The following is a 14,780-nucleotide window of genomic DNA, read 5'->3' as shown; positions in this document are numbered from 1 at the left end:
CATTTTCTTATTCATTTTGTATTCACCATAGCCTTTCTAGGTGTTGGAAAGGCTTTCACAAATATAAATTTAGTCCAATTTTATCATCTGAAAGAACTAATGTCATACTGCCCCTTGGATTTGTATATGGAAAGTAAATACCCCATGGAACTTAAAAAAAAAGTGCTGATTAATTTTTGGACTTGTTCAAACTGGATTCTTCTGAATTTTATGTTAATTTCTTTGTTATTATTGTTTTTTAAAATTTCAATTTCAAAACAAACAGAAAAAATGCAGAAAAGGTGATAAAGAGACAGTACAAGCACTATTGTATTTACAATTAATTATGTTGTTTTGGGCCTTGTTGAAATCTCTATATCTGAATTTTGTTTTCTTTTCTTTTGTGGTGAATAAAACTATTTCTTGTTTTTCTGACCCTTCTGTGGTATGAACTTTTAGCCTTCTCTTTTCTTCTATCAATTCCATTTTTATTATCTTATAAATCAACTCACTTTATTTGATATATATGAAAATAAAGAAGCAATAGCTGAACTTAGACGAGAAAACATTAACAAATTGTTGAATATATCTCGAATTAAATTATGTTTTAGCAATCCCATCTAAATCAATATTTGAATTAGTGATGGACAAATAAAAGTGTTTCTAATAAAATTTATCTACATTTTTTTAATCCAAACTCAGATTTAACTAAAGAAGTGTTCCTAATGATTTATTCTATACAATAATATGGATTATTTAATTCTTAACTCAATATTAATAATAAGAGAAAGGGCAAAAGAGTATAGACATTTGCTAATGGGAGAGATGAAAAATTAAACACTTTTTGTACTATATGTTTTGATTCCCAATATGAACACGTCCACAAGAAACATTCCTTTCCATAGCCACTATTGAGAAACACTTGTACCCACCAAAAAATTAATAAATAAAAAAAGAAAAGGAAGTGAGAGACTTTGAATCATCAATTGCAAAATATTGGTTGGGAGAGAAAAGTGGGGTCTTCATAGACATGGAGAAGACTGCACACAAAGAAAAGAGGATGTGGGCATGTGGGACCTATTTCTCAAGTTTTGTCCAATATGATGTGAACTTTACTAAAGGCCAGGCCAGCCAATATTGAAGAATTATTTATCTATATCCATGTGACCATTTCTTAGTTTGGATGTTCCATTCCCATCACTTATTTCTAACCTTTTTTTTTCACCTCTTTTTCCTCCCCCTTTTAATGCTTTTTTTTTACATATTTTCAAGAGCTCCTTTAGATGTTTCAAAGGACCCATTTTATTCAATATTGAGTCAAAAGATTTGGTTTAAATGCTAGCTAGTATTTGAAGAAGAAACCATAGTATTTCTCACATGGGTATATTTAAGAATTCTTTGGAGAATTTTGATTTGTGATAAATTTAGTTTTTTTTTAAAACAAGCAAAGAATGATTTGAATTATGGACTTTAAAATTGTGTAACAAACAAGAAGTTACTTAGGACTCCCTTAATTAGGGGCCAAAACCAAGTCTAATTAGATTAATTTGGAGTAGAGTTCTTGAAAAGATGGAGACTTGGTCAGCTATATGGAAAAGTTGGTTCTTGTTCAAAGTTGGAATTAAAATGAAGAAAATTCTAAGTTAAGTACAATGTTGAATATTTTCCAACTTTATCAAACTATGAAGGATGGTATGTCTTGAAAATTCCACGACAACAACTTCAATGCGACGAAGTTTTTTTTTAATCTCGTGTTTGTTAATTTATTTGGTGAAAGATAAGGACTTTGTGATATTTTAACTCATGAATATATTATATTACCAATGGGTCATGCCTAAGCTAATAGAACCTTGTATATACACTCAAATAGTCTCTGAATCAAGACAGGTTTGATGAATTTGAATTTGCAAATGATGCATACTTTAACTTCTTTTCTTTCTTTTTTTTGACAAGCAAAACCAGGAAATTACAAGATATAATTTAGTATTGGATCAATCATATTGAACTAACTGAGGGATTCTAATGGATAAATTGAAAGGGGGGGATTGACTGAAAATGACCCAATTAATCCCTAGTTCTGTATATATGTTTATAAAATATAAATAAATAAGAGAACAAGCTGAAAATAAACAAATATTAGAAGACAAAGGTTTTTGAGTCACATCAGGCAGACAGAATGAGAGCATGCATGCATTAACAATCTTTCAGTTTCTTTGTTATCAATTATGGGATTATATTTCGACATTCGAAAATATCTATTTGGCTATTTTGAACACTTCTATATCAATATACAAGACTCCTGTTTTCATTTGTGTTGCATGTTTTAGTCTTTTTTTGAAACTTGTGTACAAGTTAGTTCATAATTAATTAGTTGCTTCACAAAAGATTAGATCCAAGAGAAGGGTAGAACCATGAGTAAATTATCCAAACAAACCCCGCTAATCTATTGTTAATTAAAAAAAAACTACTATATTTGTTGGACTAGAAGAAACAATGTAAATTCTAACATATTCATGGTGGTTGATTGATTCCCCGCTAAGATTTTGTGTTTCTTTTGAGGATTTTGTTTTTGTCGTACTTCTTTTGTCTTTTAGTGTATATTTTGTTTCTTTATTGTCCGCCTCCACATTATAATAAACTTGACCATATGCTAAACAAGAAGTAATAAGATAAACTAGAGGACATTTTGTTCACAAATTGTGTAAATCTATATGTAAATATGACTTATTTAAAAGTTAATAATTTTTCATATATTAGATATTTTAAATACTCAAAAAATTTAATAAAATAAATAATATTTATGACAATAAAAACAAATTTTAGAATAAATAATACATCACTACCTAATATTAAGAAAGTAAAGAAAAATGTATTTAAAATAATATATATATATATATATATATTTATTAAAATAAATAAATCAAATAACATATTACAAATATTTAGTTTAATTTTTTATTTGATTGGTTGTTAATGATTAAGTTTTAATATATATATATATATATATATATTAAAAAATTCAAAGAAATATATAAATTTATTTTACTATTTAACTAATTATTGGAATAATTAAAATAAATTATTTTATAAAAAAACATTTTAATTTATTTAATGGTTGAGTTGTTGTTGAAATATTAATATTTAAATAATAATTCGTTTAATATTTTGAGACAATAATTTTTTTTAAAAATCTTTTAACAATATAATTAATTAACTATTCAATATATATTTATAATATATTATTAAAATATACAATGACTTTTTTAATATCATGAACTCATTATAATAGATTAATAAGAATTGTTATCTAAAAAATATATTTTCATAATTTTAGAAAATCCAAATCATTAATAATTTTAATAATTTATTATAAATAAAATTATATATAACATTATGGTTAAATTTTTTTATTAAGAATAACCATTTTGATATATATTTAAAATAAAATTTTATTTATTGATCAGAATAAATTAATAAAAAATATCATTATATATTTTAATATCATATTATAAATAAAAAATCAAAATATTTGATTTTCAATTATTATGATTTACTTATTTGATATTTATTTAGTAAATGTTTTAGTAGGTAATTAATAGAATTTATTATAAATAGAATTTTATATTAAATAAAAAAATAATCTTATTATAATATTTAAAATAAAATTATTTAAAATATTGATGTGAAATTATCATTAATTATAACAATTATAAATATATATTCAAATTATTAATTTTATTCAAAAAAATTTAAAAAAAATTGATAATAATGTATTACTTCTAACCCAAACAATATAATTAAGTTTAAAAAATTAATAATAATGTATGAATGTTACCGATCATATTTTTTAGACTCTTTTAATTATCATCCTTAATCATAATTAGAGTTTGTATAGTTTTGATTTATAATACTTCCATTTTTAAATTTTAATGAAATGGTTCTAAAGTTTTTTTAAAAAAATAAATTAAAAATATTAAATATATATTAATATAAGAATGTATTCACAGGTGTTTGACAGATTGTTCGCATTCCTTAAAACCCACCCTAATATGTTTGTTTGATTTTTGATTTTTTTTTTAACAAATGTGTTACAAAGTAGGGACGTTTATAGAATCGATCGGGATTTCCGAAATGTGTTTACCATCTCTTTCATTTTATTTTGAAGATTTATTTTCCTAATATTACTATTACTGTCTCCGATTTCGAAGAATCATATCTAGTTACCGTTATATCATACTTTACAAAATAAAATAAAAAAATTTAATAAAATTTATAAACGAATTTTTGTAATATTATATATATCGTAATATATTAAAAATTTATATTATTACAAGGAAATAACTTTAAAGATTTATAAAATATGAAAATAAATAAATATATTTATAATATTATATATTTAACTGTGTTTATTAGTGTTTCAAGTGAGATTCAGATAATACAAATATCATCATCAAATAACTACAGGTGAAACTAAAAGAAAAATCGTCTTTAACCCAAATAAAGAAACCATAATTGAAATGGAGGTGTTTTTCCCACCCCTCTTTTATTGGGAAATTTGAGGAAATGACCCAAAGAGGGGCCTAATTACATATGGTGCGGGCCCATAATTTTAATAGCGCTGGTGACCCTTTTTTTTAATGACAATTATACCCTTGCGTAACGCAACTCCAATTGCGTGACGCAACCGATTTTTTTTATTTATTTATTTTTTTCAATTTTTTTTTCGTCTCGCGGTTGCGTGACGCAACTGGAGTTGCGTGACGCGATTGCGTAACGCAACAGGGGTTGCGTGACGCAACTGGGGCATTTTCGTCCAAAAAATTTCATAATTAAAATTTTTTGAAAAATAAAAAAATAAAAAATTGCGTCACGCAACCTGAGGATGCGTGACGCAATAGGGACATTTTCGTCAGAAAAAAAAGGGGTCACCAGCGCTATTAAAATTATGGGCCCGCACCATATGTAATTAGGCCCCTCTTGAGGGTCATTTCCTCAAATTCCCCCTTCTATTCTCACCTCTCGTCTTACTCACTTACCTTCAAAATTACTTATTTATTCCTATCATTTCTATATATTTATCTTTCTTATTTTATTTATTTTACTTATTTTATTTTATTTAATTATTAAGTTTTTATCATTAAATATAATTAATTAATTAATTTTTAATATGTTTTAATATGTTTTTTTTCTATTTTATTTATTTATTTAATTAAAAATACAAAATATTATTATTTTTATATTATAATTATTTAAAATATATTAAATATTGAAGTGTGTCTTAATTTATTTAATATTTTATTATATTAATTATATATATATATATATATATATTTTAAAATACTTATAAAAATAATAATTGAATGATTCAATTTTTTTATAAATAAAATTATCTATTAAATAAATAAGATAAATTCTTTAATTTATTATGTATTAATAATTAGTCAAATTAAATATAATGTTTTTTACTCAATAATATATACGATAACATTGCATAATATTTTTTAATAAAATATTTCATATTTAAATTTTTTAAATATTTTTAAAAATATTTATTTTATATAAAATTGTTATTTTATTTTAATTAATTAATTATAATTTTATTATTAATATATAATATTTAAAATTAATTATATATTTTTTTATTTTTTTTATCTGAGTTTCAATTTAATATTAAGTATTTTGACCGTGTTTAGAAAAGAATACATGTAATAATAGGAAAAAAATACACCAAATTAATAAAAATATAAAAATAAAAAATTTAATTGATATTTCCACCAAATTTATTAACAAAAACATATTTGTTATTTAAATTTGATTTTGTTAATTTTGTGCTAGCCCTAAGTTAAGACAACTTATTATTAAAAATATTATGTTTAATTTTATTAATTATTAATATATAATATTATTAATATAAAATATTATATTTAATTTTACTAATTATTAATATATAATATTAAATAAAATATTATAACTAATTATTAAATATTATATTTTAATTTGACTAATTATTATTTTAAACATTATACTTATATAATATATTTAATTTAATTAATTTTTATTTTATTTATAAAAAAAATTGAATTATTTCACTATTATTTTTATAAGTATTTTAATATATATATATATATGTATATAATTAATATAATAAAATATTAAATATTTATATTTTATTAAATTAAGACACACTTCAATATTTTATATATTTTAAACAATTATAATATAAAAATAATAATATTTTATATTTTTAATTAAATAAATAAAGTAGAAAAAAACATATTAAAAATTAATTAATTAATTATATTTAAAAATAAAAAAACTTAATAATTAAATAAAATAAAATAAGTAAAATAAATAAAATAAGAAAGATAAATATATAAAAGTGATAGGAATAAATAAGTAATTTTGGAGGTGAATGAAGAGTAAGTCACGATGAGAATACCATAAGGGTGGAAAAAACAATTTGCAATTGAAATACCTAGTTACAACTTCTTTATTTGTTTTTTTAAAAGTATACATGTTTTTTAATACATTTTTAATTAATGAAAAATGTCTTTTTGTTATTGTAAAAATATATATTATTATTTAGTTAGACAATAAAGTTTGATTATTTATTTTTCAACAAATATTATATATATATATATCAATGTTACAACCATAAATTCTTGACCTCCACTAAGTCTCTCTCTGTTTCTTTTCTTAGCTAGCTTGTTACAGTTGATGTCCATGAACAACAATTACAAGGATGAGAAGAAGATGAGAGAATATAACTACTCCACCTCCAACGGTCCAATCTGTTGTTCCCATGTTCTAAAGGAACTCAGCCGCCACCATGTCGGAGTATGTCCTCTCTGTCTCACCGACCGTCTTCTCCTCTTAGCCGACCAATCAAAACCCTCCTCAACATTCCTTAACCACTACAAAATCTCCAACACTCTCGGTTTCCTCCTCCGTCGCTTTGAGTTCCGCCGCCAACGCCGCTCCGCCACCTCCCCCGATCAGGACCACGACGACGAAGATCTTGATAGCCCCGAAGGTATGTAAAACAATTTCAGAATCAAGGTTTTAATTTAAACTAACTTTTGGAAATTTTATTTTATGATCACCTAACTATGTTTAATTATTTTTGTATTTATAAAATTGATATATAAACACTTAATAATATCTTCAAACAAGTTAATTATGTTTGTCCACGAAAAAATCACCCACTCACTCAAGTGGCATATAAGTACAAAACAAAAAAGTCTAACCCTAGTCCAATATTTCATACTTATTCAATTAATAATCATTAATGTTTATTTTAAGCAAAGGGTTCAAAACTTACAAGATATATATGAGATCATGAATAGTTATGAATTATGTGGATCAAAAACAACCATTAAAAAATGAGACTAAAAAGGCTTTCTTTGGATGATACAAAAAATGCTCATTAATTTCTTCTAACATTTGTTTAGTAATATAAATGGTTAATTTGAACACAGATTCATTCATATCAATAAAGTTTGGTGACAATGGAGAGAGTTTATGGGAAGAAAAGACAGCTTCAAAGGTATCTCTTGAACAATATTCATGTAGCATGAAGATATTGTCATCAAAGAAGAAGAAGAAGGATCTTGAGGTGGACACCACGAGCGTGGTGGAGCACGGGAAGGCAAGTGCACCTCTGCTGATGTGGCGGAAGAAGATTGGACATGTCTTCCAGCTCAGCAGATGGAGGAGGTCCAATAATGTGGGCATGTGCCACGTGGGCAGGGAGGGAGTGGTGAAAGGTGCTAGGAGGAGGAGTGGGTGGATAAGAAACCTCATGGTAAAGAGGAGAACCATGGAATCAAAAGAGGGTTGTATAGATAAAGACATCTAATATTTTGTAATGTAGCTTTTGCCATTTTAAAAAAAAAAAGAGAAAGAAAAAAATAATTAATGCCCCATTTTGTTTGATCTCTTGTTCACTTTAGGACTTGTTTGGTTTTACATTTTAGGGATTAAGGACCTATCAATGTTTTTATTGGACTTTTTAGTATTTTATTTGTATGTAGCGATGATAAAAGATGGAGTAAAGTTGTGATAATCAAGTTTACACTTAAATATAAATACACAAGAAGAAAAGTAAAAAGTATATGTCATTCGTAATTTCACGAGATTACCTTAATTCATCTTTAAAGAACTATTTTGAAAATAGTTATTAATTGCAAAAACATAAGTAAGCAAAACAACTATTCATTAAGGGTGCAACAAAGGGAAACCTTTGAAGGTTAATTACTATGTATAAAGGATCGCATCTTTGTACATTTTGTAAGGAATAAGAGTAGCTCATTGAACACATTTACTTCTATTGTCCCTACTCGCCAGCCAGCAATAGGAATGTTACTAGATGCATGATACTACTACTCAATGCCCACCTCAAAACCGGAGCAAGATTAAGGACTGAATCATTAAAGAAATTATCGAACATTCTCTTCTCGTGCATTGAGATACGTTCTACATCTGAAAAACCAGAACAGTTACTTAATCGTATAAATAATTATTGCAACTCAAAAACCAATTATACACAAAAGGATATGGATAGATATTCTAACTCAAAACATAATCGGTTTCTTTACAAAGAATTCAGCCTAGACTATACACGACTCATGTCTAATTCGTCGTAAATAAGATTTGCGTTTGTTTTGCTACATATGGAAAAATTGTTGTTACACTTTTAATGGTTTATATTTTTACTCTATCTCAATATATTGAGTATTTTTTTTAACACTTAATCTAAATAAATATATCACTAAACAATATTAATTTTCAGATGACCTAATTTGACAAGATAGGCTTGTTTTGATAGAGAGTATGTCTCCAATTGTAGGCCATTGCATGGACAAGACTATTCACAGATGCATGCCCTATAGGATATAGGTTATAGGGTAGAGGACCATGGCATTGAATATGGATATCCAGCCAGCCAAGTAACCAACCTACCAAAGAAAAGAAAGGGGTAAAGCTTTCAAATGAGTTGGGAGAAAAGGACTACACAAATAAAAATCCCAACCAACTTCATTGATCCAAACAAAACATAAGGTTGATCCTGAAGTGTGTATATATATATATGTGTTGTATTATTTTTCCCATATAATTGGATATTGGATTTAATTAATTATAAATATAATCTTACCTAAAACAATCCCAGCATTATTATAATTATAAGGCCCTCCTAACATAAAATCTTTATTTGGAAAGTAATGAGATAAATTATATGAATATAATTGTGTATTATTTACTATAAACTATTTACTTTTGAGAGTAAATCGATGGTAAAATGTCCAATTTACCCTTATTGAAACTCATGTTTTCAGGGGTATTTTGGTCTTTAAACAACAATTAAGTCTTTGTACGAAGACATTCATTTTTTTAAAATATATTTATAAGTAATTAGTATCCAAATCATAAATATTCCCTTGGGCGTTACACAAAATATACTTATTGGAATTATAAATTCAATTCTTATTAATTCGATTCATTTTGACGAAGACTAACAATGACATGTGCTGATATTTTGTCACCCCTTCTAATGAAAGTTAGGCGAAAATAGACATATGCTTGGACATGGACCAAACATCCTTAACGAAAGAACAATATAAAAAAACACATTCTTCAATGTCGAGATTTGCTGCCATAATGAAAGTCTCTCTATTTAAGAGTATTTGTGATGACCACGTTACGTTTAGTGACAGGTAAAATTCAACATTTATATTCGATTGAATGCCACATCGATATTATTATTTACAAATGCCTATTTTTATATAGTCTAGTATTATTATTATTATTGTAGTTTGCTAGTGGTAATATAAAATGGAGAATATGACAAATGACATTAAAAATAAAATTAAAATTACAAAAAGGCAGAGAACATGGGGGTATTGTGAATAAAAAGGAATGACATTACTTTTCATCTTTCCAGCCAAGGTGTCCCCTTATTTCTAATACTTCCGTATGAATTGTTGTTGTTCACTTATTATGTAAAGACTTAAAGAAGAAGAACATTACATGACCACATGGTCTGCACAGAGAGTGGTGACCTAGCTAACTAGCTTATTCATGAACCAAAAATGAAGATGAGAATGGATATAACTAAAAAGGGTAATAACTTTAACATTCTATGGTAAGCGTTTTCTTTCTTTTGTAAACCAAAGTCAATGAAGCTTCTTCAAACCACATTTTGGTTTGTCCCACTTCAATATTGCTCTCCATTACTTCAACTGATTTAAGCCTCATATTTTGCTATCTAAAGTGGACCTATATATATAAGCTTTTCCTATCTATGGTCGAAATCTACTATAAAGTTGTAAGCAACTAGTTTTATAGCAATTGAATATTTATTACGGCGGAATGCAATTGTAAATTGTTTGATAAATCCATCGCATATGAGACATTTATGCAAGTTTAATGGGCAAATTGAACCGAGTGATAGTTTGGTGGGCCAATTCCAACACATTCTTGGCTAAATTGAGTTGTAAATCTGATGGGTATTTGATGTGAACAGTTCGAGAAATGTTCAATTTGTGGAGATACTGGTTTAGTTGGAAAAATGAATCAATGGTGAGTTATGGGCAAATAGAGATTTTTTGCAAACGATCCTGCAGTAACTGTTAATGTATTTACTCGCGATCTTTGTAACTAAGTGTTTAATGAAAAACTTTACATTTTCAAAAAAATTAAACTTTTTTATGCAAAACTCTCAAGACACTGCTACCACTGATCAATTAACTGCTGTAAACTTAAGGCAAATACATTTTATGAAAACAGTGATATCTGCAATCCTTTCAAAAAAACACACGGTTTAAAAAACAATCATACAATAAAAATAAAATAAAAAAAAAACTTCAGAACTAGATACAAAGTTTACAGGAGAATCTATATATGATCTCTTGTAGTAAGTTGAACAACTGTACTTTGAATCCCTTCTTCAGTTGAAGGTTGTAAAGAACGGATTCTAATATCATATCTTTGGTTGTTGTTCGATGTTTCGCTTCCTGAAGCTGATTCTGACCCATCAGTTACAAGAGGATACGAAGAAGAAACTTGATTACCATAAGCAGTAGTTCCTATATGATTTCCGCACTTCTGGCATAGAAGTTTTGTTCTCCTCCTAAACAATCCCCATGAATGTCTAGAGATGAAATAGGGAATGCATTGTAATTCTTCCACCTGAGTGAATCTGCTTTCATCAACGTAGCAGAATGATAAGACTCCTTTCTTTATCGATTTTCCATATTTTGAACCTATAGTTGAAGTGTTGCGGCTTGAGGAGTTCAGATTTAGATCATAACCGCATGAACCGCAACTACTTGGAAAAATGGTAAACATGCAGTTAGAAATAAATAATCATAATAATAATAATACTTAAAAGAGTGTAATCAAATAGTTGGAAATTATGCATAGTTGAAAACACCCACTGGCAGATGACAATTTATTGAAGATATTGCTAAATGTCAAACTGATTTGAATTCAAGGTATGAAGAAGCATTGTTTCTACATTATAAACATGTGAGCAATGTCAATACTGAAGGTCAAAATAAAGCAGAACCCGATTCCTAGAACTGCTTTAAATAATTACTCCAGTGAACTCAAGTAAGAAATGAATCGCATTATTCTATATAAACATAATGCGTGTTCTTCAATTATTGGCACATGATATCACACACACCAAGGTCATATACTCGAGGATCTCGAGTAACCGCACATATGACAGGAAGAATTCATATGCTACGAATGAAGCTGGTTAAGAAATTCTAAAAGGATACTTAATTTAGCGGTTTTCCTAAGGCTTGAGCATTTTTTAAACATCTGTATCTCCCTGCAAATTTTTTTCCAGCAAACTGAATAACTATAATAAATGCAACCATAAGCTTAAAAACAATAACATATTAGAGACATTAAAACTATTCTATGAGATTTAGCCTGGATGATTAAATTTATTCAGGTCAGACATAAGGTAAAACCACAACCTCCCAGCAACCAAAAGAAGAAGGCATAATCCAACATTTCATCACAATAGTTTCTTCCATCAAATCATCAACTAAAATACCAAAATAAACTTACTTCATAACATTTTAAAATATGAAATACCGAGTATATTTTGATATTTGACTCAAATAACACACTTTTTCCTCGTACAATGTTTTTTTTTTCAAATAACCTCACAGAAAACAAGCCCAAAGTCAATCTGATAACTTCTCTATATAAGTTATTTGCTCTTTTGCAAAGTGTTTTTATTTGCAAATAAAGAATGGACCATGCATGAAGATTAGAAGAAGAAAGAAACATAGCATATTCTGTCTTGTAACATAAAAGAACCATTAAACTTGTTCAAACATGAAGAACTTATTGTATCTCTATATCTAACCTTATATTAAAATCTGAAATGAATAAAATTTGCATGAAAAGTGTGAAAATGGAAGATCTAACATGGATGAAGGCTGGCATAGATGATAGGATATCAAAATAGAGTATGCACCAAGACAAATGGGACTACCCATTTCTGTCATAAGCATCAGTGGACAGCCACTTAGTCATGATTTGTCATTGAGAAACCAACTTAGAGTTCATATCAACTGCTCGTAACCATTGTATCTTGTACCCTTCTCAAACTTGTTGCCTTAGGTTCAAGGATTTATGTGGATTTAGCTAGCAACTACAAATCCAAGTTAATCTATAGTAGATATTGTCACGCATAGGGCTGAACTCAAGGGCTAACCAGATCCAACAGTAAGAAGCTGTTCCGTGGAAGGATCAAATGCAACATCTAGAAGCTTAGGTTGTTATGAAATTAGTAATAAATAGGTCAACTTCTTCCGTTTTTTCATAAACCATTTTTTATGTCTGAAGGAAACTTAGCAGAGCAGCGAACCATCATGAACCTTCAAATCAAGGTGCTTTAAGAGCTCAACCTCCTCTTAAGTTCAAGAGTTATCATGGGTGGGTAACTTTTGTATGTGTTTTAAATTGATTATTGAGCTAGGCAGTTATCTCAACTCACTAAAAGTTGTTAAACCTACACCCTTTATTATGAGTAGAGTTGTTTAGCCTGCAAGGGCATGATGAATTGGAGAATTTAGTCTGAGTGTGTCTCACCTTGATTTCTTTCTATGATCCTCTCATCTCAATATCTTCAAATTATTCCTTACTTTCTATGTATTTCAATCCTACACCTTCAGATTGTACCAATATCCAGCTATCCATCCACAGACAAGGGACAGAATGCAGTCATGTAGGAGAACCAAGTCACCTAAAAGGCATCAAGCTGGTCCACTGTTCGATCTATATTATTCTATTTAGCTGAGGATTAAAGATTTTTCTAGGAAGGGAACACAAAGGTGCCATGAGTTAATCAAAATACAAAAACCAAGGAGGGTAAAAAGACAGAGACAAAGACACCAAACATCCTCAAAGCTCCAAATTGAGATTCTCGAAAGAGCTGAAGTAACATGGAGCTCTAGGTTCTGCCACAAATTCGAGTTAAGAAAGAAAAAACTTCAATTATTTCAAGATGTTTAAAAATGAAAACCCATGTAACAGCCCTCCATTGTTTTCAGTCAGGGTTTGATTCCTCAATAATAACTCAACTGGATGTTCTAACCTAGACAAGACAAATATCAATAATTAATCATGAAAAGACTCTTTCCATGGTAAAAACCCAGAGAAAATAATGAAAAAACTTCAAGTGCTCCACTCTAAACAACTCCCCCAATTAATCTAATTTGAAGGGCTGAAAATCTCAAGAACCATTTTAGATACTCCGATACCAAACCCTTTTGCTTTAATTGAAAACTCTATAAATCAATCAAAGTTGACTTAAGCAACCAAGAATTTAACTAATGTCATGATAATCAAACTAACAAGTTCAGCTAAAGAATCCATTTAAATGGGTGCAATTAAACAATAGAGAAAGAGGGATAGAACCTGTAAGTGACAGCTCTCTGGGAAGAAGCAAAAGAAGGGTATCCATTGCTGCGTGGGGACATCCAATTATCCATTAATCCGGCTAAAAGGCTTGATTGATCAGAAGCGCAGGAATTCTTAAACAAAAAACAAAAATCAGGGATTGAAACTGTGGGAGTCTATAGTTAGTTCCTCAATATGGGAACTGATGATCGATCGATGATCGTATTGGTTGATCGAAGATTGTAACTGAAGAAGATTAGTGTTGTAGGACTTGAAATAGAGAAAAAGAAGAGATTTTCGATCATGGGTGGCTCCACTAACTATGAGATTTTGATATAATGATGAACCTGTCCCCGTCTTCCGTCATGGGTAACGACGTCCACAACGGGAGAGGCGATTCTTTTGTAGAAAAATATGGAATGTGAGAGATTACCGTTGAAAATATATTTATTTATTAATATTTTGGCCTTTTATATTCCTTTAAATTCAATTTATACTTTTTATTTTTTTTGTTAAATTTCTAAAATCTTCCATTGTAATTTTGTAATTAATTTGCGTTAGTTGTACGGTTGTTGTACCTATCTTTGATTGATAATTTGATAAAAATAATTATATTTGGTATGAAAATTATGATTCAATTATATGGATTTTTTTTGTATAAAATTTTTGATAATATTTTTAGTTTGTTTTTCTTATAATTCAATTGATTTAAAATAATTTTATGTTATTTTATTTCTTTATAAAAAAGATTATTTTTATGAAACAGAATATTAACATGTTTGAATTTTAAAAATACATTATTTTTATCTTTACTCATTAAATATTTCTTGGGGATTAAGAATGTGTGTTGAATTATGTAACATTATAATATTTATTTG

General features: G+C 27.7%; 2 protein-coding genes across 2 annotated transcripts; one reads left to right on the top strand and one right to left on the bottom strand.

Moving 5' to 3' along the window:
• The first annotated feature begins 6,638 nt into the window (after nucleotides 1–6,638).
• Nucleotides 6,639–7,996, top strand: LOC124926954. Its single transcript, XM_047467289.1, has 2 exons — nucleotides 6,639–7,012; nucleotides 7,458–7,996. Exons 1-2 carry the CDS (start codon nucleotides 6,697–6,699, stop codon nucleotides 7,835–7,837), a joined length of 696 nt encoding a protein of 231 aa, XP_047323245.1. The 5' UTR covers nucleotides 6,639–6,696; the 3' UTR covers nucleotides 7,838–7,996.
• Nucleotides 7,997–10,801: 2,805 nt separating this feature from the next.
• Nucleotides 10,802–14,288, bottom strand: LOC124923642 (uncharacterized protein At4g08330, chloroplastic-like). Its single transcript, XM_047463603.1, has 2 exons — nucleotides 13,921–14,288; nucleotides 10,802–11,302 (listed from the first exon to the last, which is right to left on the bottom strand). Exons 1-2 carry the CDS (start codon nucleotides 13,992–13,994, stop codon nucleotides 10,873–10,875), a joined length of 504 nt encoding a protein of 167 aa, XP_047319559.1. The 5' UTR covers nucleotides 13,995–14,288; the 3' UTR covers nucleotides 10,802–10,872.
• Nucleotides 14,289–14,780: the final 492 nt, after the last annotated feature.

The sequence above is a fragment of the Impatiens glandulifera genome, chromosome 2 (assembly GCF_907164915.1).
Source record: "Impatiens glandulifera chromosome 2, dImpGla2.1, whole genome shotgun sequence".
Classification (NCBI taxonomy): domain Eukaryota; kingdom Viridiplantae; phylum Streptophyta; class Magnoliopsida; order Ericales; family Balsaminaceae; genus Impatiens; species Impatiens glandulifera.
The sequence above is the reverse complement of the archived record's forward strand: the minus strand, read 5'-3'. Positions and strand labels throughout refer to the sequence as shown.